Genomic DNA, 24,243 nt, shown 5'->3' on the forward strand with positions numbered 1-24,243 from the left:
TTTAAGTGTGCATACTCAAAGGAGCCTCCACTGAAAGGCCGACAGAGTCTCTGTCATGATCTTGTCCTATTAGCAGTTTATTAGATGACTCAGATATCAGAAGGTCTGAGACACATGACAGGTAAATATGACAGTCCTAAGGAAGAGGGCAGGGACAGGTGGCAAGTCTGGGACCAGGTGTGGGGCATGGACAAGCCAGTGGTCAGGGAGTGGGGTGTAGAGAAGACTGTGGTCAAGGTGATGAGGAGGCATGAGAGAGGGCCAGGAAATCGCCAGGGACTTCCCTTCCTGCAAGGAGGTCCACGAACCAGCCCTGCACCCCACTTGTGGGACACATCGCCCTTCAGTGAGGAGAGAGACCTAGGAGACCAAGGCTGATCCTGATTCAGACATCTTTTCACCAGGTCACCCCTCATCTATGATACATGCTCAGTCCAGGGGTATCCCCCGCAAGGAAACCCTGGGGCTGAGGTGCCCAGAGAGGTCATCTGACCTGAACTGGGGTTGGGGAGTTCAGGGAAGTCTCCTTGGAGAAGAGACGGTGCCAAATGCCAAAAGACCAGGAAGGGCACCAGGCAAAGATGAGGGAACAGCATGAGCAGAAGCCAAGGTGGGAGCCCAGAGAGGGGTATAAAAATGTGCAGGCAGAAGGGGCCACCTGGAGGAGTGGGAACAAGGCCTTGAATGCAAAGTTCAATGACTTGTACTTTAGCCTCTGGGCAGTGAAGAACCATAGAAAGTTCCACACAGAAGGACAGGGTCAAATAAGTGTTGGCCAAAGCTGTTTTCAGAGGTCGCATGGAAGCTAGAAAGGAATGGGGTAGGAGACAAAAGGAATGCAGGCATGATACCTGGAGGAACTGTGGACCAGAGCCGTGCAGGTATGTCTTCTTTACAACCAAGGAGACAGACGCTCCATGTCTTGATTCTACTAACACAGCATCACCTCAGTGGCTCAGCAAGTCCGGGACACGCACGCACAGTAAGAAAAGCTGCATTAAGGGCTTCAGATTCTCTTTAACAGCAGGTTCTACTGGAGGCAGGTCTTTGGCCTTCAGGACAGCTGCGAGGGCCTCCTGGAAGAGGTCCTCCCCCACTGCAGTCTCCACACATTGGGCGCCATGCTGCCATTGTGGGTCTGCTTTCAAAGACTCAGCAGCCAGCGCTGATGGGCTAGGGGAAGACAGAGTCAGCGGAGAGGCTGGGCATAGCCAGGCGTAAGGCAGCATGACCTGCTTTAGGGGTTCTCTGATTGGATTTTCCCTCCTCCACCATGTGTGTGATGGGCTGGGGTGTCCCCCTCCCTAGGGACACTTGGAAGCCTCTTAATATATCTGCGGCGAGGGTTTGTAAAGCCCCATTTTATAGATGAGGATACTGAGGCTCAGAAGGAAAAGTGACTCACACAGGGTCCCACATCCAGAAAAGACAACCTGAGCTGGGATGTCAGTTCCCTTCCCGGATACCCCACTGCCCAGCAGGCACCCTACCCCATGGCACTCACATGCATCAGCTCCATGATTGCCACCAAGTCAGCCACAGAGATATGGGACCCAGTAAGGAAGGCCTGGTCCCACAGGAACTTGTCCTCAAGCAGCTGTAGGCACCCGTCCAGCTCAGCCAAAGTGGCTGCCAACACCTCACATGGCACTGACTCGCCCAGGAACACAGGGATTATTATCTGGTGGGCCAACAGGCAGACAGAGGGTTCTGGGTCTGCCCAAAGCCCATCCTGGTTCCCACCCTCATCCTGTCATCACCAGTCCTTTGGATTTCTGCTCACTTCTTTCCACTAATGGCCACTAGTAGCCCTCATCTCCTACTCAAACAGGGACAGCCTCCCCTTCTCCCTGGGTCATCACACAAGGCAACTGGTGGGATCCTTCTGTAATCTCAATCTGCCCATACCCTCCCTTGCATAAAGTCTTCCATGGCTCCCCACTGCCCTCATGAAAACGGCCTCAACACAAAGTCAGCCTTCTCCAGTGCAGTAGCCATCCCCTCCCCACTTCTCACCTCCTACTACCCCCCACTTATCAAATGGGAATGTGTATATGAATCCCCCCTGGAATCTGGTTAAAGTTTATGCTCCCAATCAGTAAAGTCAGAGTGGAGCCTGAGCCTCCGTATTTCCAACAAGCTCCCTGGTGATGCTGATACTCCTGGTCCATGGACCACACTTCGGGTAGGAAGAGTCTACACTTACTCTACTCAACTTCTCTCCATTCTGTCCTCAAACACACCATGCTCCCTTCCCCACCAGCTGGAGGGGGCTCTGCTCCCAGGCCTCAAGACAGACACAGTTAAGGTGTGAAAACCTCCTTATTACCCAAGGGATCCTCCAGAGAGGCAGTCCCTTACTTTCAGCAGGGCGCGACTCTACCTATTTCATTCTCACACAGGGTGCCACCCCTGTGCTGGGCACTGCGAAGTGCTCTGTACATATTAATTGGGAGTACTCATTTCCAAAACATGTACACATTTGATAAAAACAGTGTGCATGTTGTGTTGATGTGTGCTTACTTGATTATTACTGAAGTTAAACATGTTTTCATCCATGTATTGACCATTTCTCTCTGTCCTTCAATGAAACATCTGCTGATTTCCTTTGCTCATTTTTTTCCTCTCTTTGTCTGATGAGTTTCTCTTCTTTTTGTTTGTTCATTTGTTTGTTTTGAGACAGTCTCACTCAGTGGCCCGGCTGGAGTGGAGCGGTATGATCTCAGCTCACTGCAACCTATGTCTCCAAGGTTCAGGTGATTCTCCTGCCTCAGCCTCCCGAGTATGCCACCGCACCCGGCTAATTTTTGTATTTTTAGTAGAGACGGGGTTTCACCATGTTAACCAGGCTGGTCTCAAACTCCTGACCTCAAGTGATCCACCCACCTCTGCCTCCCAAAGTACAGGGATTATGGGCGTGAACCACCACACCCCGCCTGTCCGATGAATTTCTAAGAATATCTTAAAGAATATTACTTCCTTCTGACATATCTTTTACCAAGATCCTTCCCAGTTTTTTGCTTAAGTTTGATCCATTTTTTTCTTCCACAAAATCTCCGTGTATATGTATTAGTTTTTTCCTTTGTTCAGTTCTTCCACTGTTCTGAGGCTTAGAAAGTCCTTTTATACCGAGACATCAGACAAACAGATCCCATGAGAGTAGCTGGGATTGCATGTGTGGGCCACCCCTCCCGGCTATCACTTCCTTTCTCTGAGTCAGCTTTTCTCTCTGAGACTTGCCTACTCCATGAACTCAGGAAATGTCACTACAGGTGGCCCCAGCTCCCATTTACCTCCCCATAGGGAGCTCCTCTCTCCAGCTCCAATTTCAAAACCCCCAAGGAAGCGTTCTGGTTCACTCGCTTGGGCCACTGGCCAGAGGGATGGGATACTCGGAAAGATTCAGCTAGAGTGCCGGACCCAGCCCTGGACCAGCACTGTGCCCCATGGTGAGATGCCAGGGCTGGGATTCAGGGAGAAGAAAGGAGGTTCCTGCGCAGTCATTCCTGCCTTCTGCGGCTGCGGGCTCCCAGCCCCGTCCTGTGCACGAAGCGGGAGCTTCTGCTGTCTGGCAGCAGCTGCTCTGCAGGGGATGGTAGAAAGTTCATCCTTGGCCGGGCGCGGTGGCTCACCCCTGTAATCCCAGCACTTTGGGAGGCCGAGGCGGGCGGATCACAAGGTCAGGAGATCGAGACCACGGTGAAACCCCGTCTCTACTAAAAATACAAAAAATTAGCCGGGCGCGGTTGTGGGCGCCTGTAGTCCCAGCTACTCGGGAGGCTGAGGCAGGAGAATGGCGTGAACCCGGGAGGCGGAGCTTGCAGTGAGCCGAGATCGCGCCACTGCACTCCAGCCTGGGCGACAGAGCGAGACTCCGTCTCAAAAAAAAAAAAAAGAAAAAAAAAGAAAGAAAGTTCATCCTTAACCCCAGCTTTCCAGTCAAGGTTCCCACCAGTCTGGACACCTGCAAGTGTCACATGCCGCTGGGTGAAACTCTAAGATCCCTTTTAGAGGATCCCATTCGCTCCCTCCCTTCCGCCGCCTTGCAGCGCCGAGAAACAAAGCTCTGAAAGAACCATCAGATATCCGTACGCTGGGGCCTTTCCAGGATGGCGGGGCCCCGTCGTTTCTGGGTCGGGATGACGCCTGGAACCAGGCGGGGTCCCTGGCACCGGGATCCCGAAAAGCAGACTTGCTTCTCCTTGTCCAGCTCGTTCCTCTTTCCCTTGCAGTCGGCCCCCTGCATCTGCCGTCCTCCCTCCCAGTCGAGGGCCCCCAGCTCCAACTCCACCCTCCCATCTGTGCGTTCGTAGCGACCGCCCTCCCTGTAGCGGCACACGGACCTGGTGGTGGAGTCTTGGTCTCCAACAAGGCTGGCCAGGATTGGACAGAAACCGAAGGGGCGAGGCGGGTCCGGGGGTGCTGCGCTCCAATTGGGTGCTGTCCCAGGGAGTGGGGCCTGAGCCCGTATTTCCCGCGGCTGCCCTGAGCCTGCCACAGCCGCTGCCCACACCGCCATCAGCGCCTTCACTGCCATCCCCGCTGTCCTTGCAGCCCCCGCCATGGGCCTAGAACTGTACCTGAACCTGCTGTCCCAGCCCAGCCGCGCCGTCTACATCTTCGCCAAGAAGAATGGCATCCCCTTCGAACTGCGCACTGTGGATATTATCAAAGGTGGGCCCAACCCGTTTCCTCGCGTGTCCACAAATCCAGTGCACCCCCAGGCCCCTTGCCCTGTTCCGCCCTGAGCGTCTCGCCGCCCGCACAGCCCCCTCACCTCCTCCTGCAGCGTCTGCCACCAGAGAATGCTGTCGATTGAGTGACCTTGGAGGGATCACAGCCTTCTCTGAACCTTAGCTTGCTTTCTGAAAAGGAGGATAATGTTGCCTTCTGTTCTGTAGGGGTGGAAAGAAAATACTTAATGGAGTTTTCAGAATTCTTGCGTGGAATGCACGCATTTAAATTCACAAAGCCCGGAAAACGTTGGGAAGGACGTGCTGTTGTAAGAATTAAGAGATGGGAAGAGATGAGCCACCCCAGTTTGCCTCCCTTCCCCTGGCCCACCAGAGTCCTGGCTAGAAAACTTCTCTGCATCCACCTGCTGCACCTGGCCCCACCCACCAAAGCCCCCCAGCTGCCCCAGAATGTGGCAGGGCAGGGAGGCCCACCCAGGGAATGGGGTTGATCCAGCCCTCTGGAACCAGACCTTGCTGTTTCTCAGGGGTGTGGAGCTCTGCTTGGGGAGGGAGAGGGAGGGTGGAGAGGTGCAGCTTTTTTACTCTGAAGACCTTGTCTGACTCTTCAGGGCAGCACAGAAGCAAGGAGTTCTTCCAGATCAACAGCCTGCAGAAAGTGCCTGTGCTCAAGGATGGTGATTTCATCTTGACCGAAAGGTGCCCTCCTTCCCTCTCCCCTCCCACATCCGGAGCACATGTGACCCTGGCTGTCCCCACTGTGGGCCCTCCCATACCCCATGGGGCAGCAAGAGGAAAGGAGAGGGATCTGGGGAGAAGGTACAGCTTGGGGTGTGCCTGGGTTGAGCAGGGGCTGACAGAGCATGTCCCCGCACCTCTCATCTTTGGTGTCATCTGAGCCCCAGGGCCTCTCTGCTCCCAGACTGAAGGATATTGGAAGAGAAGACAAGGGAACATTTTTCCAGTGTTGCACAGAGTGGGTTCAACAAATGCAAGCTGAAAAGAGCCTCTAGGCCGGGCGCGGTGGCTCAAGCCTGTAATCCCAGCACTTTGGGAGGCCGAGACGGGCGGATCACAAGGTCAGCAGATCGAGACCATCCTGGCTAACATGGTGAAACCCCGTCTCTACTAAAAATACAAAAAACTAGCCGGGCGAGGTGGCGGGCGCCTGTAGTCCCAGCTACTCCGGAGGCTGAGGCAGGAGAATGGCGTGAACCCGGGAGGCGGAGCTTGCAGTGAGCTGAGACCCGGCCACTGCACTCCAGCCTGGGCGACAGAGCGAGACTCCGTCTCAAAAAAAAAAAAAAAAAAAAAAAAAAAAAAGAAAAGAGCCTCTAGTGACTTGTGGCACACTACCCCAATCTGCCCAGGCCAGGCCTAGAGGCCAGTGCCATGGCCCAAGGGCACAGCTCGTGGTGAGGTCCAGCCGCTGGGCAGGAAGAGGACAAGAGGTCAGGTGGCTGCCGAAGTGATGGCTGTGGGACCTGTCAGAGGAGGGCCGAACGAAGACCTGCCTCCCCTCGTGATCCCTGATCCATGCGCATGGGCACGCAAGTGACTCCACGGAGCATCCACTGTGTGCCGGCCCCATGCTGGGTTCCAGTGGTCCAGGGAGCCTTTTCTGAGCTGCACTGCCTCAGACAAGTCACTTGACCATTCTGACCTTGAGTTTTCTCTTGTGCTAAAGGGCTAACGGGAGTCTACCTCATAGGGCAGCTGCTGGGATATCACAGAGATGAGGTTCTCAAAGTGCAAAGCAGAAGGTCCAGCCAAGAGTCGGTGCCTAAGAAAACAAAGACAGGAGGAGACTCGGGGGAGGAGGGGTTGGTGTTGGGGAGCTGGAGATGGAGGGTGAGGCTGGAGGGCAGTCCTTCAAATGCAGAGAAACCCCCAGGCCCCACTGGCGGATGGGAGCAGCTGGGGGTAAAGGCCTGGTGCCAGTGTCCTTACAGCCACTGCCCATTCATTCCCAGCTCAGCCATCCTGATTTACCTGAGCTGTAAGTACCAGACGGCGGACCACTGGTATCCATCTGACCTGCAGGCTCGTGCCCGTGTTCATGAGTACCTGGGTTGGCATGCTGACTGCATCCGCGGCACCTTTGGTGTACCCATGTGGGTCCAGGTGAGGAGAGCCATCTGGAGAGTGGTTGGCTTTCAGAGAGTAGTTTGGAGTAGGCAGGGGCCATCCACTGACCCACTCTCTGCCCCCATCAGGTGTTGGGGCCACTCATTGGGGTCCAGGTGCCCGAAGAGAAGGTGGAACGCAACAGGACTGCCATAGACCAGGCCCTGCAATGGCTGGAGAACAAGTTCCTGGGGGACAGGCTCTTCCTTGCTGGCCAGCAGGTGACGCTGGCTGATCTCATGGCGCTGGAGGAGCTGATGCAGGTGTGAGCTCAGCCTGTGGGCAGTGTCCCTCTTCGTGCCACACCCACGAGGCAGACGGAAACACTGAGGCCTGGAGAAAGCCAGGGCTTTGCTCGGAGTCATAGAGCAAGTTTCTGGATGATCTGGGGCCAGAACCCTGAGCTTCTGCCTCCTGCCTGGGTGTGGGTCTCACCCCGGCTGCTCTTGGCCTCTAAGGCTGAACATACTGCCTGGGCCTCCATGGTCCATTCATCGGGGCTGGGGAATGGACCATGTCTCTGATACATTTGCCTATGGTTCCAGCATTCGGGTTGGCAGTGACAACTGGGAAAGTTATATCCCCACAACCTTTTCATCCTTGTTCCTGCAGCCGGTGGCTGTCGGCTACGAACTATTCAAGGGACGGCCACGACTGGCAGCATGGCGTGAACGAGTGGAGGCTTTCCTGGGTGCTGAGCTGTGCCAGGAGGCCCACAGCCTCATCTTGAGCATCCTGGAACAGGCGGCCAAGAAAACCCTCCCAACACCCCCACCAGAGGTCTATCCGACTATGCTACTTCGAATTGCCAGGATCCCCTGAAGGGTCTGGGATGGGGCCCAGGAGATTCGCCATGAGGATTCATTCTGTTACTTACTTGCCCCTGTTTATCTTTCCATCTTGCCCCAGTCCCTTGTCTCCAGCTTCATGTGAAGCTCTGCACAGGCAAGACTGTGTCCTTGGCAGTGCTGCTTCTCCTTAGGTACAGCATACATAACCAGTAAGAGACTAAATCTGCAATACATAAAAAACTCCTACAAATCAGTAACGTAATTGGTAAATGTCATCAGTGTTTTAAATATAATAAAGATCCCAAACACTTTGAATAGGGAACCAAGAGTTACTGGTTTTACTACGTTGTTGTGTTATGCATATGGAGTAAAAGTCGGTGCTAGTAACCCTCATCATGGTTAACCAAACTAACTTCACAATAGCAAGTCAACATAATTGTATCACCAGGGCAACAAAATATTAAGTAAGTAACCAATTCGAATTGCCAACTATTAAAGGATGTAGGGGATGTTTCACAGGGCATAGCAACCGTCTTTGAAGTCTAGGAAACTTAGAAGATTTCTTTTAACAAGCATTCATATCTTCTAGGACAGTTTTGTAATAACAGCAAATAGTAGGATTGTACATTGTCACACAGACTTCCATGTATATCCATGGGATGGACCTCATCACAATCATTTTAACAGAGAGAACTTAATATAAAGAATTGGTAACCAGGCATTAGAGAACTCCAAAGACAGAGAATCCAGATTAACATGGAGGTAAACACTGCAAGAAGATGCTACCCCTAGGGCTGGGTGATCAAGGGAGGACATTGGAATTAGGAAGACCAAGATGCTGGAGGGGCCCTGAGGAATTCAAACCTCTAAGAAAGGTGTTGCTCATCCCCCTAGCATCACCTTCCAAGAAGGGCAGAGTTCCCCAGTTTGCCCTGAGGTCTTCACAGGAGGCCATCTGGCTGTGGATGCAGTTCTCAAGTGTGACAGTAGATGTCACTGCTGACCAATAAACACGCTATTTCACACACCCACTGGGCTACTTGCCCACACGTCTTGTGGCCTTGGTGCCCCCACTTCCCATGCCTGCCCTGTGCCCACCATGTGCCACTCCTAGCCAGAAGTATTCCAAGCAGCAACCATTGCAACTGCCCTGCCTTAAGGGTGCCTAGTGGTGGCTTCTGTCTTAGGTCCCATTCCGAATGTCTCTCTCTTGAGCGATTTCTCATACTTTGGGGGACACTCTGGCCTGCTTTCCTGGGCCTTTTCCATTACCAATCCCTCTCCCCATCAGACATTGGGGATTGCGGCCACAGCCCGTGCCTTCTTGATCCCTGCTGGCTGCCTTTGGATTGTTCCTAATTGGATGGCTTTACTTTCAACAGACACTCCAATAAAAAACACGAAATAAAGAATAAAGTCAGTCAGTCCCAGTGCTGTGTAGGTGGCAGTAAGTCTGGGAGACCGACATCAGCTGAACTAACCATGGTGTGCTTCATTGTTAGACGGGGCCAGCAGGATCCCCAGGTCACCTGGCAGGAGGAGGGGCAGGGAAGGGTCTTGAGAAGTGACCTTGAGTTCCACTTAGTGCTCTTGGCAGAGGGAAGTGCTTGGGCTAGCACTGGAGGCATGAAGATGGGGTGTGTTCAGGGCTCTCCAGCAGTCCAGGCATGGGAAGGGGACGCTGAGGGCCAAAGGCTGAGGCGACGCTGGGAAGGGAACCAGAGCAAGGTGAAGACTGACTTTGAGCCATGTGACTGAATTGACCGTGTGTGGTGCGTGTGTATGTGTGTGAATGTCAGTGACTGTGTGTGTGTGAATGTGAGTGAATTGTGTGAATTGAGTGAATTGTGTGTGTGTGTTATGTGTGGGTGTATATGCATGTGATGGGAGTGAACTGTGTGTACGTTGGTGTATATGTGTGTGAATTTGAATGGTGTGTAAATGTGAGTGAGCAGTGTGAATTTGTGTATGTGGGTGTATGTGTGTGAATGAGTGAATTGTGTGATTTTGTTGGTGTGAATTGTGTGCCTGTGTGTGTGAGAGGGTGTACGTGTGTGTATGTGTGAATTGTTTGGGAGGGGGTTGGTGTGTATGTGTGTCAGTGTGAGTTGTGTGACTTTATTGAACGTGAGTGAATTGTGTCATTGTGTGGGTGTATATGTGTGTGTACATGAGTTAACTGTGTTACTGTGTGAATGTGTGTAAATGGTATGATTGTGTATGTGGGTGTATATGTGTGCGAATGTGATACATCGTGTGACTGTGTGCATGTGGGTGGATGTGTGAATATGCGTGGCTGTGTGTCGATGAGTGTGTGAGTGTAAGTGTGCAGGTGGTAGCTCAGGATTTAAGGCACTTTAGGGGAATCATTCCTTGGCTATGGTCCTTGGTTTCCCTTCTATGAAACAAGTTGAGTGAATTAGGCAGTCTCTGGCATTCCAGGATTTTGTCTCAGGTCTAAACAGGATTTTGTAAAGTGAAAGCACCATCCCTTGGGCATCCTGGGAGGTGTCCCTGCCCTCCATGGCTCGCCTTCTGCCACATGGCCCAGCAGCAGCTACTCTGCAGAGCCATGTGCTGCCATGACAGGTACTCATGCGCGCGGGCGCGGACCTGCAGGTCCTGGGGATACCAGTGGTCAGGCACTTTGTGCATGCAGCTCATATGCAGCAAGATAGCCACACTGAGGGGCCATGGCAGGGGCAGAAGACATGCCCTGATCACTCTTCAGGCATTTTCTGGGGCATTTTCACTATCCCCATGATGCAGAGGAGAAACGTGAGGCTCAGAGAGGTTAGGTAACTGCCCAGGGTCACACAGCCCTCCACGGGGCCAGACTATCATCTGAACTAAGGGCAGGAAGTAAGAAACAAAATGTCATGAACTTCAGCAGGGGATCAGGGAAGGCTTCCAGGAGGAAGGGGCACCCAGTATGAGTCTGAAGAATGAGAGCAAGTTGAGTATCTCCCTAACATATCCAAAGCATGGACAGGGCCAGGAGCAAGGCCAGCAGGAGAGAGCCTTCCAGGTGACATGGCAGCATTGCTTCCCACCCGGTCCCATCCCCTGTCCACCTATGGTGAAGCGTTGTGCAGTCTGACCCCCAGAGCTCATCGTGCCTCTGTGGGTGTCGGACCCTCCAGTGATCCCAGGCTCTGAATGTCAATCCAGCTCCACCACGGAGGCACTGCATGGCCTCGGTAAAGGACGCCACCATGCAGCCACCAACCTGGAAGCCATTTTTGGTTTTCATTTTTCCTGCCCACCTCCAACCCTTCAGCAAACCCTGCAGTCAGAATTTCAAGAAAAGTCAGAACCGACCACCACCCCGCCCGCCAACCCTGCACCACCACCACCACCTTGGTCTGGGGCTCCAGCACTGCGGGCTGGATGACTGCAGTAGCTGTCTCACCCCCGCCAGGGGATCCTTTACGACATAAGTCAGATCACAGTTCTCCCCTGCTCAAAACCCTCTGGCGACTCAGTCCACCTGTGGTAAGAGCCAAAGCCTTCCCCGTATCCCATGCTACCCTCTGTCCTGACCTCCTGCTCTTCCTGCTCACTGCACCCGCCCTGGCCTGTTGCTCTCCACTCTGCACCCCACGCATTGTCCCACCTGGAGCCTTCGCCCTCACTCTTCCCTCTAGCCAGAACACCCTTCCCCTCATGCCTTGCGCATTCCTACAGCTCTTTGCTCAGATGCCACTTCCTCCAGGGAGCCTTCCCTCAACATCCTACTCATAATGACACATGCCCCCACTCTTACCCTGTGTATTTTTTCCGTGGCATCCATCCACATCTGATATGTTACATGTTTACATGGGTTACTGTCAGCTCCCCCTTGTATTAATGGAATGTGATCCCATGAGGGGAAGGGCGTAGACACGTTCGCTGCTCAAGCCCCAGGGCTGAAATGGGGTCTGGCCCTGGTGGGTGTTTAGCAAATAGCCACTGAAGCTCGCTGAGTGGTCCCTCAACTCTCCAGGTACTTGCCCCATAGGGTTTGTGGGCAAAATGGTAGCACTAAGATGCCTGGTAGAGCCGCTCCTTGAAACTTAGCACTCTCCTTCCTTCAGAGGGCTGGGCTGGTGGTGAGGAGGCCTGGAGCAGACTGGGCCCTTTGGCCTTCTGCAAGTTCCTCCCCTCCTCCAGCCTCAGTTTCCTCATTTGTACAATGCAGGAGGGGACTTCTATAGCCCCTCTCAACACTGGGCACCTCTGCCTGCCTCAGCCCATTCTTCACCCTGGGGCTGGTATAGGGCCCACAGTCCATGATCCAAGCCATCAACAGTGAACAAACAGACGACTGACTGGCCCCACAAGGCCTGGCAGCAGCCCAGGGACCGGTAACCTCTCAGCCAAGGTGAAGTCCCCATCCTTCAAGGCCCGGCACCTTCCTCAGAGGGTTCACCTGGGCAAAAGCAACGCTGTGCTGCTGGCCTGCAGGCGAGATCAGAGAGGTGAGTGGGGAGAACCCTGAGTTCTCTGAGGTCCCTGCCCACCCACACCCCAAAAATCCCAGCACCAGCTTTCTGAGGCCCCTGTCTGGGAGGCATCAGGGAAGAGGAGGCCTCTCTGCTAGTCCCTGGATCACAGACCCTGACCCCATCAGAGGTCCGCCTTTCCTGTGTCCAGCTCCTTGAAACATGGGTCAAGGACAATTCCCTGGAGCTGTAATTCACACCCCACCCCCAGTCAGTTCCATCCATAGGTCAGACCCCTCCAGCCTCCTCCCTGAGCTCTAGGCTTGCCCCCTCTGATTCAGCTTCCTATCCCAGCTGGTGACTTAGGCCCTTCTGACCAGGCTGGGTGACTTGTCAGTACCCCAGAGCCCCAGCCAGACACATTCCCAACCCTCAGACCAACCTCATTCTTGCTGGGAATCCCTGCCCCGTTCAGCCACTCAGCCTCCAGTGGCTCAGCTCTTCTTCCTTTCCTATGCCAAACTCTCAAGGCTGCCTCCCCATTGGGGGTTCCCAGGTCTGACTCACTTTAGCACTCCAGGCCAGTGCTGGAGGCCACATTAGGTGACTGGTTAATGTGTTTGGATTGGAGGGTCTCAGTCGAGCCAGGCTCCAGTCTGATCATAGGCCTACATGTGGGCCTCTTTGCCCTTCTGCTGAATGGACATGCACACCTCTGCCCATTCTCCCTCCACAAACGGCCCCCGTGTCCAGCCCCTGTTCTGCAGCAGGTGGCTCACGCTGGTTGTACCAAGGGTAGCAGTTGGGAAGAGTCAGCTGAGCAGGGTCCCCCTTCTGGCCTGCCCAGGGGGCTCTGACGCTGCTCTCTGTCCTACTGCCCAGTTATAGCCCTGCCTCCTCCACTGAATTCTGCTCCAGCTGCATCTCTCTATGCCAGCCAGACCAGCAAACACTGGAGCTCAGGGCAAGGGTGCTGGCCTCCCCCACTGCCCTGCCACAGGGCCCTCCCATGAGCCACAGTGGCTCACGCCTATAATCCCAGCACTTTGGGAGGCCGAGGCAGGCAGATCACCTGAGGTTGGGAGTTCGAGACCAGCCTGACCAACATGGAGAATCCTTGTCTCAATTAAAAATACAAAAGTAGCTGGGCGTGGTGGTGAGTGCCTGTAATCCCAGCTACTCGGGAGGCTGAGGCAGAAGAATCGCTTTAACTTGGGAGGTGGAGGTTGTGGTGAGCTGAGATTGCACCACTGACCTCCAGCCTGGGTAACAAGAGCAAAACTCTGTCTCAAAAAACAAAACAAAACAAACAGACAAACAAACCAGTAAGGGTCATGTTCTGGGAGGCTAACTCAGCCAACTGTTAGGTCACCATGACTATAGCCAACAAATGTGGGATGCTGCTGGGCCCCGGGCTGTCAGATAAATTACTTTCTCCGAGAATTAGAAGGCTACAGGAAATGTATTGTTTTTTGTTTTGTTTTGTTTTGTTTTGTTTTGTTCTGGGTTTCTTTGCGTGTTTTTAGAGACAGGATCTTGTTCTGTTGCCCCAGGCTGGAATGCTATGGCTCAATCAGAGCTCACTGCAGCCTCGAACTCCTGGGTTCAAGTAATCCTCCCACCTCAGCCTCCCGAGTAGCTAGAACTACAGGCATGCACCACCATGCCTGGCTAATTAAACAAAAAATTTTTTTTGGCTGCATGTGGTGTCTTGGCACCTGTAATCCCAGCACTTTGGGAGGTAGAGGCGGGAGCATCTCTTGAGCACAGGAGTACAGGGCTAGCCTGGGCAACATGGCAAGACCCTGTCTCTACAAAGATAAAAAAATTAGCTGGGCGCGGTGGGGTGCACCTGTTGTCCCAGCTTCTTAGGAGGCTGAGGTGGGAATATTGCTTGAGCCTGGGGCCTCAAGGCTGCAGTGAGCCATGACTACCACTGCACTCCAGCCTGGGCAACAGAGTGAGACCCCATCTCCGAAAAAATATTTTTTTGGGGAGCCAGGCACAGTGGCTCACTCCTATAATTCCAGCACTTTCAGAGGTGGAGACGCGCAGATCAGTTGAGGTACAGAGTTTGAAACCAGCCTGGCCAACATGGTGAAACCTCGTCTCTTCTAAAAATACAAAAATTAGCCAGGTGTGGTGGTGCATGCCTGTAATGCCAGCTGTTCAGGAGGCTGAGGCAGGAGAATCACTTGAACCTGGGAGGCAGAGGTTGCAGTAAGCTGTGATCGTGCCACTGCCCTCCAGCCTGGGCAACAAAGCAAGACTCTGTCTCAAAAAAAAAATTTTGTTTTGAACTCCTGGACTCAAGCAATCCCCCAACCCGGACCTCCCAAAGTACTGGGATTATAAGCATGAGCTACCACACTCAGCCACATTTATTAATTTCACTCTTGGCAAACATCAGGGAGAAGCTGACCCAAAAGGCCTAGGAAGGGGGATTGTCTTTCGGATAGAGACCAAGACTAGGGTTGGGACAGAGGAAAGTCAAATAAATCACACATTAGAGTTAGAAGCAGAGGCTCAGGCTGAGCCCAGGTTTATTATTCAAAATGAAAATGAAATGCAGTGATTAAAGGACACAGGGTCTCAGTGTGCATCATTCTCATGATGGCTTTCAGGCGGCTGTGGAAGACAGGGTAGGGATGGTGGCCTCGGGAGCTGAGGCGCTCTGGGACTTGGGCAAGTCTTAGGCAAGCCATTCCTGCTTTCTGGGCCTGGCTCCCATGGGTCATTAGAAATGAAAGTGCTTTGTGGACTGTTGAGGGCAGTGCAGGGGTAAAGCTTCCCAGCTCACCGGATCATGGCCAGCACCCAGGGCATCAGCTTCTGCTTTATGGTGGGGTCTGCAGGTGGGAAGTCCTTGGCCTTCAGAATGACCTCATGGGCCTCCCGGAAGAGGTCCTCCCCCACTGCTGCCTCCACGCGCTGCCGCCATGTGGCCAGCTTGGGTCGGCTTTCGAAGACTTGGCAGCCAGCACCCACAGGCTGTGGGGAAAAGGGGACAGAATGGGGATGGATGGTTGCGAGGGCAGAGATGGGCAGCATCTGATTTGGGGACCATAGATCTTCCGGAGGGGTTTGCACACACACTTAAGCACAGTGCTATAGCCAGGTGTGGCAGCATAAGCAGGACTTCAGCAACTAGCCAGGGCCCCCTGCCTAGCGGGCCCACCTGCCCACAGCACTCACATGCATCAGCTCCGTGATGGCTACCAGGTCAGCTAAGGAGATGTGAGGCCCAGTAAGGAAGGCCTTGTTCTGGAGGAACTTGTCCTCGAGCAACTGCAGGTTCACATCCAGCTCTGCCAGGGTGGCTGCCAGTGTCTGGGGAGATACTGGCTCGCCCAGGAAAACAGGGAACATCACCTGGGGATTGGGCAGGCAAAGTCAGGAGTTAGTGGGGTAGAGAGTTAGTTTTGATTTGCATTTCCCTAATGATTAGTGATGCTGAGCATCTTTTTTTGTACTTGTTGGCCAAAATGAGAATATTCTCAACACATTGGGTTAAGTAAAATATATCAATTTCCTTTTATTCTTTCTTTCTTTCTTTCTTTCTTTCTTTCTTTCTTTCTTTCTTTCTTTCTTTCTTTCTTTCTTTCTTTCTTTCTCTTTCTTTCTTTCTTTCTTTCCTTTCTTTCTTTCTTTCCTTCTTTTTTCTTTCTTTTCTCTCTCTCTCTTTCTCTCTCTCTCTCTGTCTCTCTCTCTCTCTATGTCTATCTCTCTCTCTCTCTTTCTTTTTTTTTGAGACGGAGTCTTTCTGTGCTGCCCAGGCTGGAGGTGCAATGGCATGATCTCGGCTCACTGCAAGCTCCACCTCCCAGGTTCACGCTATTCTCCTGCCTCAGCCTCCTGAGTAGCTGGGACTACAGGCGCCCGCCACCACGCCCAGCTAATTTTTTGTAATTTTTTTTAGTAGAGACGGGTTTTCACCTTGTTAGCCAGGATGGTCTCAATCTCCTGACCTCGTGATCCCCCGCCTTGGCCTCCCAAAGTGCTGGGATTACAGGTGTGAGCCACCACACCCAGTCTTACTTTTTATTTTTTCTTTTGAGACGGTGTTTAGCTGTGTCACCCAGGTTGAAGTGAAGCGGTACCATCTCGGCGCACTGCAAACTTTGCCCCCTGGGTTCAAGTGATTCTCCTGCCTTAGCCTCCTGAGTAGCTGGAATTATAGGCGCAGGCCACCAAGACTGGCTAATTTTTGTGTTTTTAGTAGAGACAAGGTTTCCCCATGTTGACCAGGCCAGTCTCGAACTCCTGACCTCAGGTGATCCACTGCCTCGGCATGCCAAAGTGCTGGGATTACAGGCATGAGCCACTGTGCTCGGCCTCTTTTTATTTTTTATTTTTTTTATTTTTTTTATTTTTTTGAGACGGAGTCTCGCTCTGTCGCCCAGGCTGGAGTGCAGTGGCCGCATCTCAGCTCACTGCAAGCTCCGCCTCCCGGGTCTACGCCATTCTCCTGCCTCAGCCTCCCGAGTAGCTGGGACTACAGGCGCCCGCCACCTCGCCCGGCTAGTTTTTTGTATTTTTTAGTAGAGACGGGGGTTTCACCGTATTAGCCAGGCTGGTCTCGATCTCCTGACCTTGTGATCCGCCCGTCTCGGCCTCCCAAAGTGCTGGGATTACAGGCTTGAGCCACCGCGCCCGGCCTCTTTTTATTTTTTAATTGTGCCTACTAGAAAGTTTAAAATTACGTATGTGGTTCACATTATACTTCTATCAGACAGCACTTGACTAAATGAACTAAATTCCAGAGAGGCATAACCCGTTCCTAGATGAGCTACTTTCATTTCAATTTCATTTTCTTGGATCCAAGCAGGCAGGGAGAAAGACTGCCACAGGCACGGGCTTTTCTGACTGAGCAGCAGTTTGGGAACTGGGGACAGGGCTGAAAAGCAGAGAGATCTTATAGGCAACATAGTAGTTGGTGATTAGATTTTAAAGCCATGCTAGACTGAGCTAGTGACCTGATCTCACATTCAAGAAATCTGAAACCAAAGATAAACTGAAACCAATTAAACCTGCAACCCAGCCCACCTCCTGATTAGCTAGAAGAGAACAGCCTCGCATCCTGGTTACCTGACAAAGGGAAGTGCAAGCCCTTTCTTGGGGGTATTTATTATGCAATTTAATCTCTGTTCTTCTTTTATCATAATGTCTGGCACACAAGAATACATCATGAGGCCAGGCATGGTGGCCCACGCCTGTAATCCCAGCACTTTGGGAGGCCGAGGTGGGAGGATCACCTGAGGTCAGGAGCTCAAGACCAGCCTGGCCAACATGGTGAAACCCTGTGTCTACAAAAATAGAAAAATTAGCCACGTATGATGGCGGGTGCCTGTAATTCTAGCTCCTTGGGAGGCTGAGGTGAGAAAATTGTTTGAACCTGGGAGGCAGAGGTTGCAGTGAGTCAAGATCACGCCATTGCACTCCAGCCTGAGCAATGGAGTGAGAGTCCATCTCAAAAAAATAAAAAATAATAGTAATACATCATGAGACAAGCAAAGAAGCAGGCAAATGTGACCCATAATTAAGAGGGAGAAAAAAACAATCAATAGAAATAGACCCATAGGCTGGGTGTGGTGGCTCATGCCTATAATCCCAACACTTTGGGAGGCCAAGGAGGATGAATCACTTGAGGTGAAGAGTTCAAAACCAGCCTGGCCAACATGGTGAAACCCGGTCTATACTACAAATACAAAAAATAGCCAGGTGTGCTGGTGGGTACCTGTAATCCCAGCTACTCAGGAGGCTGAGGCAGGAGAATCACTTGAACCTGGGAGGTGGAGGTTGCAGTGAGCTGAGATCTTGCCCCTGCACTCAGCCTGGGTGACAGAGTGAGACCCCCATCTCAAAAAAACAAAACAAAACAAAACAAAACAGATCCACAGAACACCTACGTGTTGAGATTAGTTGACAAAGATTTTTAGGTAACAGTGATAAATATGTTAGAGAATTTAGAAGAAAAGACAGATAAAATGGATAAACAGATGGTGAATTTCAGCGGAGAAGTGGAAATTCTAAAAACAACCAAATGGAATTTCCAGAGCTGAAAAATACATATCTCAAACAAAGAATGTATTGGATAGGCTTAATAGCAATTTGGCACAACAGAGGAAAGAATCTGTGAAGGCAAAGACAGGTCAGTAGAAATAATCCAAAACTGAAAAGAAGAAAATGGTGCCTGAGCACTTCTGGGGAATGTTCTCGCCGCTGCCCCCAACACTCCCAGCCTCACCTTATGCCACAAGGCCCGGAGGCAGCTTCTCCGCAGAGTCGTGTGCTGCCATGCCAGGTACTCATCCACACGGGCACGGGCCTGCAGGTCCTGAGGGTACCAGTAATCAGGGACCTTATATTTGCGCGTCAGGTAGAGCAGGATGGCCACACTGTGGGTGTGGGGGAGTCATGATAGGTAAGGGAAGGGCACTGTGCTGGGTATTCTATACGTAGTTTTTTTTGTTTTTTTGTGTTTTTTTGAGATGGAGTCTCACTCTGTCACCCAGGCTGGAGTGCAGTAGTGCGATCTTAGCTCACTGCAACCTCCACCTCAAGAGAATTCAAGAGATTCTCCTGCTTCAGTCTCCCAAGTAGCTGGAATTACAGGCGCGTGACACCACACCTGGCTAATTTTTTTGTATTTTTAGTAGAGATGGGGTTTCACCCTATTAGCCAGGATGGTCTCGACTCCTGACCTTGTGATCCGCCCACCTCGGCCTCCCAAAGTGCTGTGATTACAGGTATGAGCCAACACGCCCGGCCTTTTTTTTTTTTTTTTTTTTTTTTTTTGAGACAAGGTCTTCCTCAGTCACCCAGGCTGGAATGCAGTGTTGCAATCTCAGCTCACTGCAGCTTCAATTTCTACAATAGTGCACCACCGTGCCTGGCTTTTTTTTTTTCTTTTTTGTGGAGATAGGATCTTACTGCATTGCCCAGGCTGGTCTTAAATTCCTATCCTCAAGCAATCCTCCAGCCTTGGCATCCCAAAGTGCTGGCATTACAGGCACGAACCACTGTGCCCAGCACACTTCTTTAAACTTTCTGACAATTTGCCAAAGTATTAGCCTCATTTTCCAGAGAAGAAAACCAGGCTTAGAAAGGCAGAGACTTGCCCTAGGGCACACAGCTCTTAATGGTAGAGCTGAGAATCTTTCTGAGGCTATACCCAAGCTTTTCCTACCACCAGGCAAAATCCCACAACAGAATGTCTTGCCAAATGCTTAGAGACAGTTTCTGATCAGAGAACCAGAGAGAGCTTCCAGGAGGATGGGTCATCAAAGCTGGTCTTTAAAGAAGCTCGGTTCTTTCCATTCTGCATCCACTCTCATCTGCTGGGATTCCGACCAGCCTGTGATGGCCTGATTGTTCAAGAAGGCTCCCATGTCCTTTTGTTCTTTCTATCATTCTTTCTGCCAAGAATCCGCTCCCATCTAAGCCGACTGAGGTAATTTGGCTCCCTAAAGCACCACTCAGGAAACACTCTTGCAGCTGCAGGATCCTAGAACAACAACAGACAAGGCCCCCTGGCACTCTCTTCCTTCCCTGGGTTTTGAGGGCCGCCATGGTGATGGGATGAGCATGGACCTGGAAGGGCACCAGATGTGTCCATTTGGAGACACAGAAAAGCTTTCAGGAACTTGGGGTTTCCCAAGAGTTGGGCATGCAGGCCAAAAGGGCAGAAAACCTGTGTATCTGCCACTGGCCCATATTCTCTATTAAGCTGGGGCTACGCCCATGTCCCAGCTTAACGACTCCATTGTCTGTGCAGGGTGCCCAGGAGCTCCTTTTGCTCCAAGCCAGTTGTTCAAGTCATCTCTGAGGAGGGCTGCAGGTCCCTGTGAGCCACAGACCTCCTGAAGGTGAGAGTAGTGGCAGAGAAATGCAGAGATTGCACATTGACTCTGGCTGGTACCTGGGAGGCACAATGCTGAGTAACACAAGGACTCAGGACACCTGGGGCACCAGGAAGGAAGAAGGTCCCTGGCAGAATGTCAGAGGAATTCATTGGAGGTGCATCCATCCTGAGATTTCAGAGATGAGCTCTAAAGCACAAACTCCAGGTTCTCTTTCTTATGGGAAGGGTGACTCTGGTGACAAAAGGGGCAGAACTGGGGAAAGGTTGGCCTTTCCTGAAGAGGATTCAACTTCTTGGGACCTGCTGTGATGTAAGACGTCCATATCTGGTGGCTCTCCCATGGGGGAGACCCATCCTGGGAAGCTGCAGCCCAGAGATGGAGCCACCGGGCAGCCCAGATGCCACTGAGCCATCGCCACAGAAGCTTGGCCAGAGGACTGCCCCGTGGTGGCCAAAGCTGCCTTCCTCCACTGGCTTGCCCTGCCTCAAGGATACTCTCACCAGCAACCAAAGGACTGGTGCGGAAGTAAAGTAGATGTTTGCTTTTCCAATCATCAGGGTGAACTGGAATAGCAGGAAGCCAGGGGCCCGGGGTCCAGTACTGACTCTCTGCGGGATGCGGGGCACAGAGACTCTCTGCCTCTGAAGACTTTAGTTTCCTTGTCTGTGAAATACAGGGTTAGAGCAGGATGGTTCCAGCAGGCCTGGCAGCAGCCCTAGCGTCCCACTTACCTCTCCGTCAAGGTGAAGTCCCCATCCTTCAAGGCTGGCACCTTCTTCAGGGGGTTCACCTGGGCAAAAGCATCGCTTAAGTGCTGACCTGGGAAGAATCCAGCATGGTGAGTGGTGGGAGGACAACGCTGAGCCCGCCATGGCCTGTGCCCCTCCCTGCAATGCTCAGGCCCCAGTTTCATAGCTCTTCTTCCCACCAGTCTGCACTCCTGGTTGGCAAAGACTGGAAGGGCCCCTGCGGGAGGAGGAGGAGGCCACTCCACTGGCTGGTACAAAATAGACAACATCCCTTGCTAAGTCCTGTAGGCACAGCCTCCTTCCATAGCCTGCCCCTCTGCAACAGAGCTCACTGTGCAGGGTGTGGTTCCTGGACCTTGGCATGCACCCTACCCACCTCCTCTTTCCACTATTGCCAGCTTCATGAACTTACAATCAGAGTGTCCCAAGCTGCAGGATAGGTCACCTGAGGGGACTCTGGCTTACTACCTTGTCCCTTCCACCATTAACTCTAAGGCAGGGTCATGAAACACAGAGAAGTGGCCTTTTTCTGGTATCTACCTACTTAGAAGCAACTTCTACTGGCTCTGCCATGTCCCTTTGTTCACCCTGCCCTGGGCATTGTGGAGCTGTCTGTAACATACCTGCTACCACCTTCCGTACCCTGGCCTTTTATTCTCCTTACAGATGGGGTCTCGCTATGTTGCCCAGGCTGGTCTTGAACTACTGGCCTTAAGTGATCCTCCCACCTCGACCTCCCAAAGTGCTGGGATTACAGGTGTGAGCCACCATGCCCAGCCTGCTACCCTCTCTTTACCCTCCCTTCAGACTGTTCCTTCACCAGGAACACCCTCCTCTCTTTCCTAGTAAAACATGCTTCCCTCTGCACCACTATATTTGACAACCAGCTCGGACATCCTCTTGCCTCCCATTCCCTTTCCTCTGCCCCATACTCTGCAGAGGAAGTCCTTGTGCAGGACAGTGGGCAGTCTCCAGTAGAGACTAGGTGGAGAAGTTTCAGGCAGAGGGCCAGCCATGGAGTGGGAGCCCTGGGCAGAAGGCTTAGCCAAGTAGAGTCGCCTTACTTGCCCAATCAGCCATACCTGGGTTCTGCTTCCAACCCCTCCTACTACCCCACCCCGCACTGGGCCTGGGCCTGCCAGCTGAGTCCTCAAGGGCCTTGGAGGCATGCCAGAGAAACAACAGGGTGTAGGGCTCACCAAGCTCCAGGGTCCCCCTTCTGCTCCCAGCATACCCCCTGGGGCAACCTACCTCCCCAGCAGGAACAAGATGCAGAGGACAAGGTTTTGGGAGGCAGAGGTTGTAGTGAGCTGTGATCCTGCCACTGCACTCCAGCCTGGGTGACAGAGCAAGACTCCGTCTCAAAAACAAACAAACAAACAAAATGCCTTGGGCCAGGCACAGCAGCTCATGCCTGTAATCCCAGCACTTTGGGAGGCTAAGCCAGTGGATCATTTGATGTCAGGAGTTGGAGAACAGCCTGACCAAAATTGTGAAATCCCATCTCTGTTAAAAATTAGCCAGACATGGTGGCACACATCCATAATCTCAGCTACTCAGGAGACTGAGGCAGGAGAATCGCTTGAACCCGGGAGGCGGTGGTTGCAGTGATTTGAGATCCATGCCACTGCACTGTGACAGCAAGGGTAAGATTCTGTCTCAAAAAAAAAAAGAAGTGGAAAACAAGGACAAGGTCAGAGGCAAAACAGGAGGAGCAGAGGAAGGAAGGGACAAAGAAGAACCCCAATGCAGACTGGACGAGTGCAGAGGGCAGGGACAGAAAGTCACGTCCTGAGCTGTTTGCTGTTGCAGAATCTCAGCAGCTGGGCCACAAAGAAGGGACTTGATCCCGCCCCAGTCTCTACACTTGGCACCCTTAACCTCTCTCATCCCGCCTTTCCCTAGGCCCAGGTCACACGCGTTTTCATTTTGTTTCTTATTTTCATTTTAAGATGGGGTCTTGCTAGAATGTCCTGACTGGAGTGCAGCGGCTATTCAAGGACACCATCATAGCGCCCTGCAAGGGGAGCCCTGACAGACGGCACCTGGAAAATTGGGATGCTCCCACCCTAATACTGCGCTTTTCCAACGGCCTTAGCAAACGGCACACCAAGAGATTATATCCCGCGCCTGGCTCCGAGGGTCCCACTGCCACTGAGCCTGGCTCACTGCTAGCACAGCAATCTGAGATGAACTGCAAGGCGGTAGCGAGGCTGGGGGAGGGGTGTCCCCCACTGCTGAGGCTTGAGTAGGTAAACAAAGCGGCCGGGAAGCTCGAACTGGGTGGAGCCCACCGCAGTTCAAAGAGGCCTGCCTGCCTCCGTAGACTCCACCTCTAGGGGCAGGGCATAGCTGAATAAAAGGCAGCAGAAACTTCTGCAGACTTAAACGTCCCTGTCTGACAGCTTTGAAGAGAGTAGTGGTTCTCCCAGCACGGAGTTTGAGATCTGAGAACGGACAGACTGCCTCCTCAAGTGGGTCCCTGACCCCAGAGTAGCCTAACTGGGAGCCACCTCCCAGTAGGGGGGTGACTGACATCTCATAAGGGCGGGTGCCCCTCTGAGACGAAGCTTCTAGAGAAAGGATTAGGCAGCAATATTTGCTGTTCTGCAGCCTCCACTGGTGATACCCAGGCAAACAGGGTCTGGAGTGGACCTCCAGCAAACTCCAACAGACCTGCAGCTGAGGGTCCTGACTGTTAGAAGGAAAACTAACATAGCGCCCTGCAGCCTGGAACTCCTGGGCTCAAGCGATCCTCCCACAGCAGCCTCTGGAGTAGCTGGGACTACAGGCGTGTGCCCCTGCACGCAGCTGCGCCTGTTTTTGTCCTCCGGTCTCGCTTCTCTTCATGATCCAAACCCCTTTATTCGGCCTTAGGGGAACCCCGTGGTCTATTCCGTGAGACCGAGCAGAGTTTGGGGGAGGCCCCATTCTTGGATCTCCCTGCTGGCTCTTTCTCCGTTCGGTCTCCAAACCAGACCAGCAAGGGCCCCAGGAAGAAGGTGGCGCCGGGAGAAGTTCCCTAAGCTATGTATGCCTACCTGTCCCTTCCTGACTTTTCAGTTCCCCAAACCCGAGGCCAGAGCTACCTTTAATCAGATCCACGATGCGCAGCTCGAAGGGGATGCCGTTCTTCTTGGCGAAGATGTAAACAGCGCGGCAGGGCTGGGACAGCAGGTCCAGGTACAGCTCCAGGCCCATAGCGGGGACAGACCGACCAGAGGGGAAACCAGCGGGAGAAAGCAAACTCCAGTGCCAGGACTCGGGTCTCAGACCTCAGGCCACGCCCCTGAGGCCACGCCCCCCGACCGCGGTGCCCCATTGGGCGGCTCGGGCGCCTGGGGACGCTGTTTAGTCCAGTCGTGGGCGGCGGCCGGCCTGTCAGAGGGCTGGGCCAGCCTGGCTCCTGCAGGATCAGGGCGGGTGGCCAAGAGACGGTAGTCCCTCAGGGGGACGCACAGAAAGGCCCCAGTTCCATCCCTTTCGTGCCTGGCTCTCTCATTTCACTTAGCATAATGTCTTCAAGGTGCATCTGTGTTGAAGCGTGTGTCAGAATTTCCCATCGTCCCCATTTTAGAGGAGGAGATAAACAC

General features: G+C 52.8%; 2 protein-coding genes and 1 pseudogene across 12 annotated transcripts; 1 reads left to right on the forward strand and 2 right to left on the reverse strand.

The window, feature by feature from the left end:
- Positions 1–815: 815 nt before the first annotated feature.
- On the reverse strand, positions 816–2,798 carry LOC135965472 (glutathione S-transferase theta-3-like; annotated as a pseudogene).
- Positions 2,799–4,450: 1,652 nt separating this feature from the next.
- On the forward strand, positions 4,451–7,934 carry LOC102142224 (glutathione S-transferase theta-2B). Of its 3 annotated transcripts, XM_045364386.2 has the most exons (5): positions 4,451–4,674; positions 5,306–5,393; positions 6,668–6,818; positions 6,911–7,084; positions 7,434–7,934. In XM_045364386.2, exons 1-5 carry the CDS (start codon positions 4,563–4,565, stop codon positions 7,641–7,643), a joined length of 735 nt encoding a protein of 244 aa, XP_045220321.1. In that variant the 5' UTR covers positions 4,451–4,562; the 3' UTR covers positions 7,644–7,934. The 3 variants fall into 3 exon arrangements, 2 of the variants coding, with proteins under 2 accessions (XP_045220321.1, XP_065378445.1); XM_065522373.2 differs by lacking the exon at positions 4,451–4,674 and having other exon boundaries at positions 5,034–5,393; XR_012418940.1 differs by lacking the exons at positions 6,668–6,818; positions 6,911–7,084; positions 7,434–7,934 and adding an exon at positions 6,027–6,160 and having other exon boundaries at positions 5,306–5,701.
- A 6,614-nt stretch (positions 7,935–14,548) lies between these two features.
- LOC102142998 (glutathione S-transferase theta-1) lies at positions 14,549–23,894 on the reverse strand. Of its 9 annotated transcripts, none has more exons than XR_012418942.1 (6): positions 23,740–23,894; positions 21,902–21,986; positions 20,633–20,720; positions 18,284–19,543; positions 15,232–15,408; positions 14,549–15,027 (listed from the first exon to the last, which is right to left on the reverse strand). XR_012418942.1 is itself a non-coding variant. In XM_045364382.2 (6 exons), the coding sequence occupies exons 1-6, from the start codon at positions 23,849–23,851 to the stop codon at positions 14,833–14,835; spliced, it is 747 nt and encodes a 248-aa protein (XP_045220317.2). In that variant the 5' UTR covers positions 23,852–23,894; the 3' UTR covers positions 14,549–14,832. The 9 variants fall into 9 exon arrangements, 7 of the variants coding, with proteins under 7 accessions (XP_045220317.2, XP_073860293.1, XP_065378446.1 ...); XM_045364382.2 differs by having other exon boundaries at positions 18,284–18,373; XM_074004192.1 differs by having other exon boundaries at positions 18,284–18,434.
- Positions 23,895–24,243: the final 349 nt, after the last annotated feature.

The sequence above is a fragment of the Macaca fascicularis genome, chromosome 10, assembly GCF_037993035.2.
Source record: "Macaca fascicularis isolate 582-1 chromosome 10, T2T-MFA8v1.1".
In the NCBI taxonomy this organism is placed as follows: Eukaryota; Metazoa; Chordata; class Mammalia; order Primates; family Cercopithecidae; genus Macaca; species Macaca fascicularis.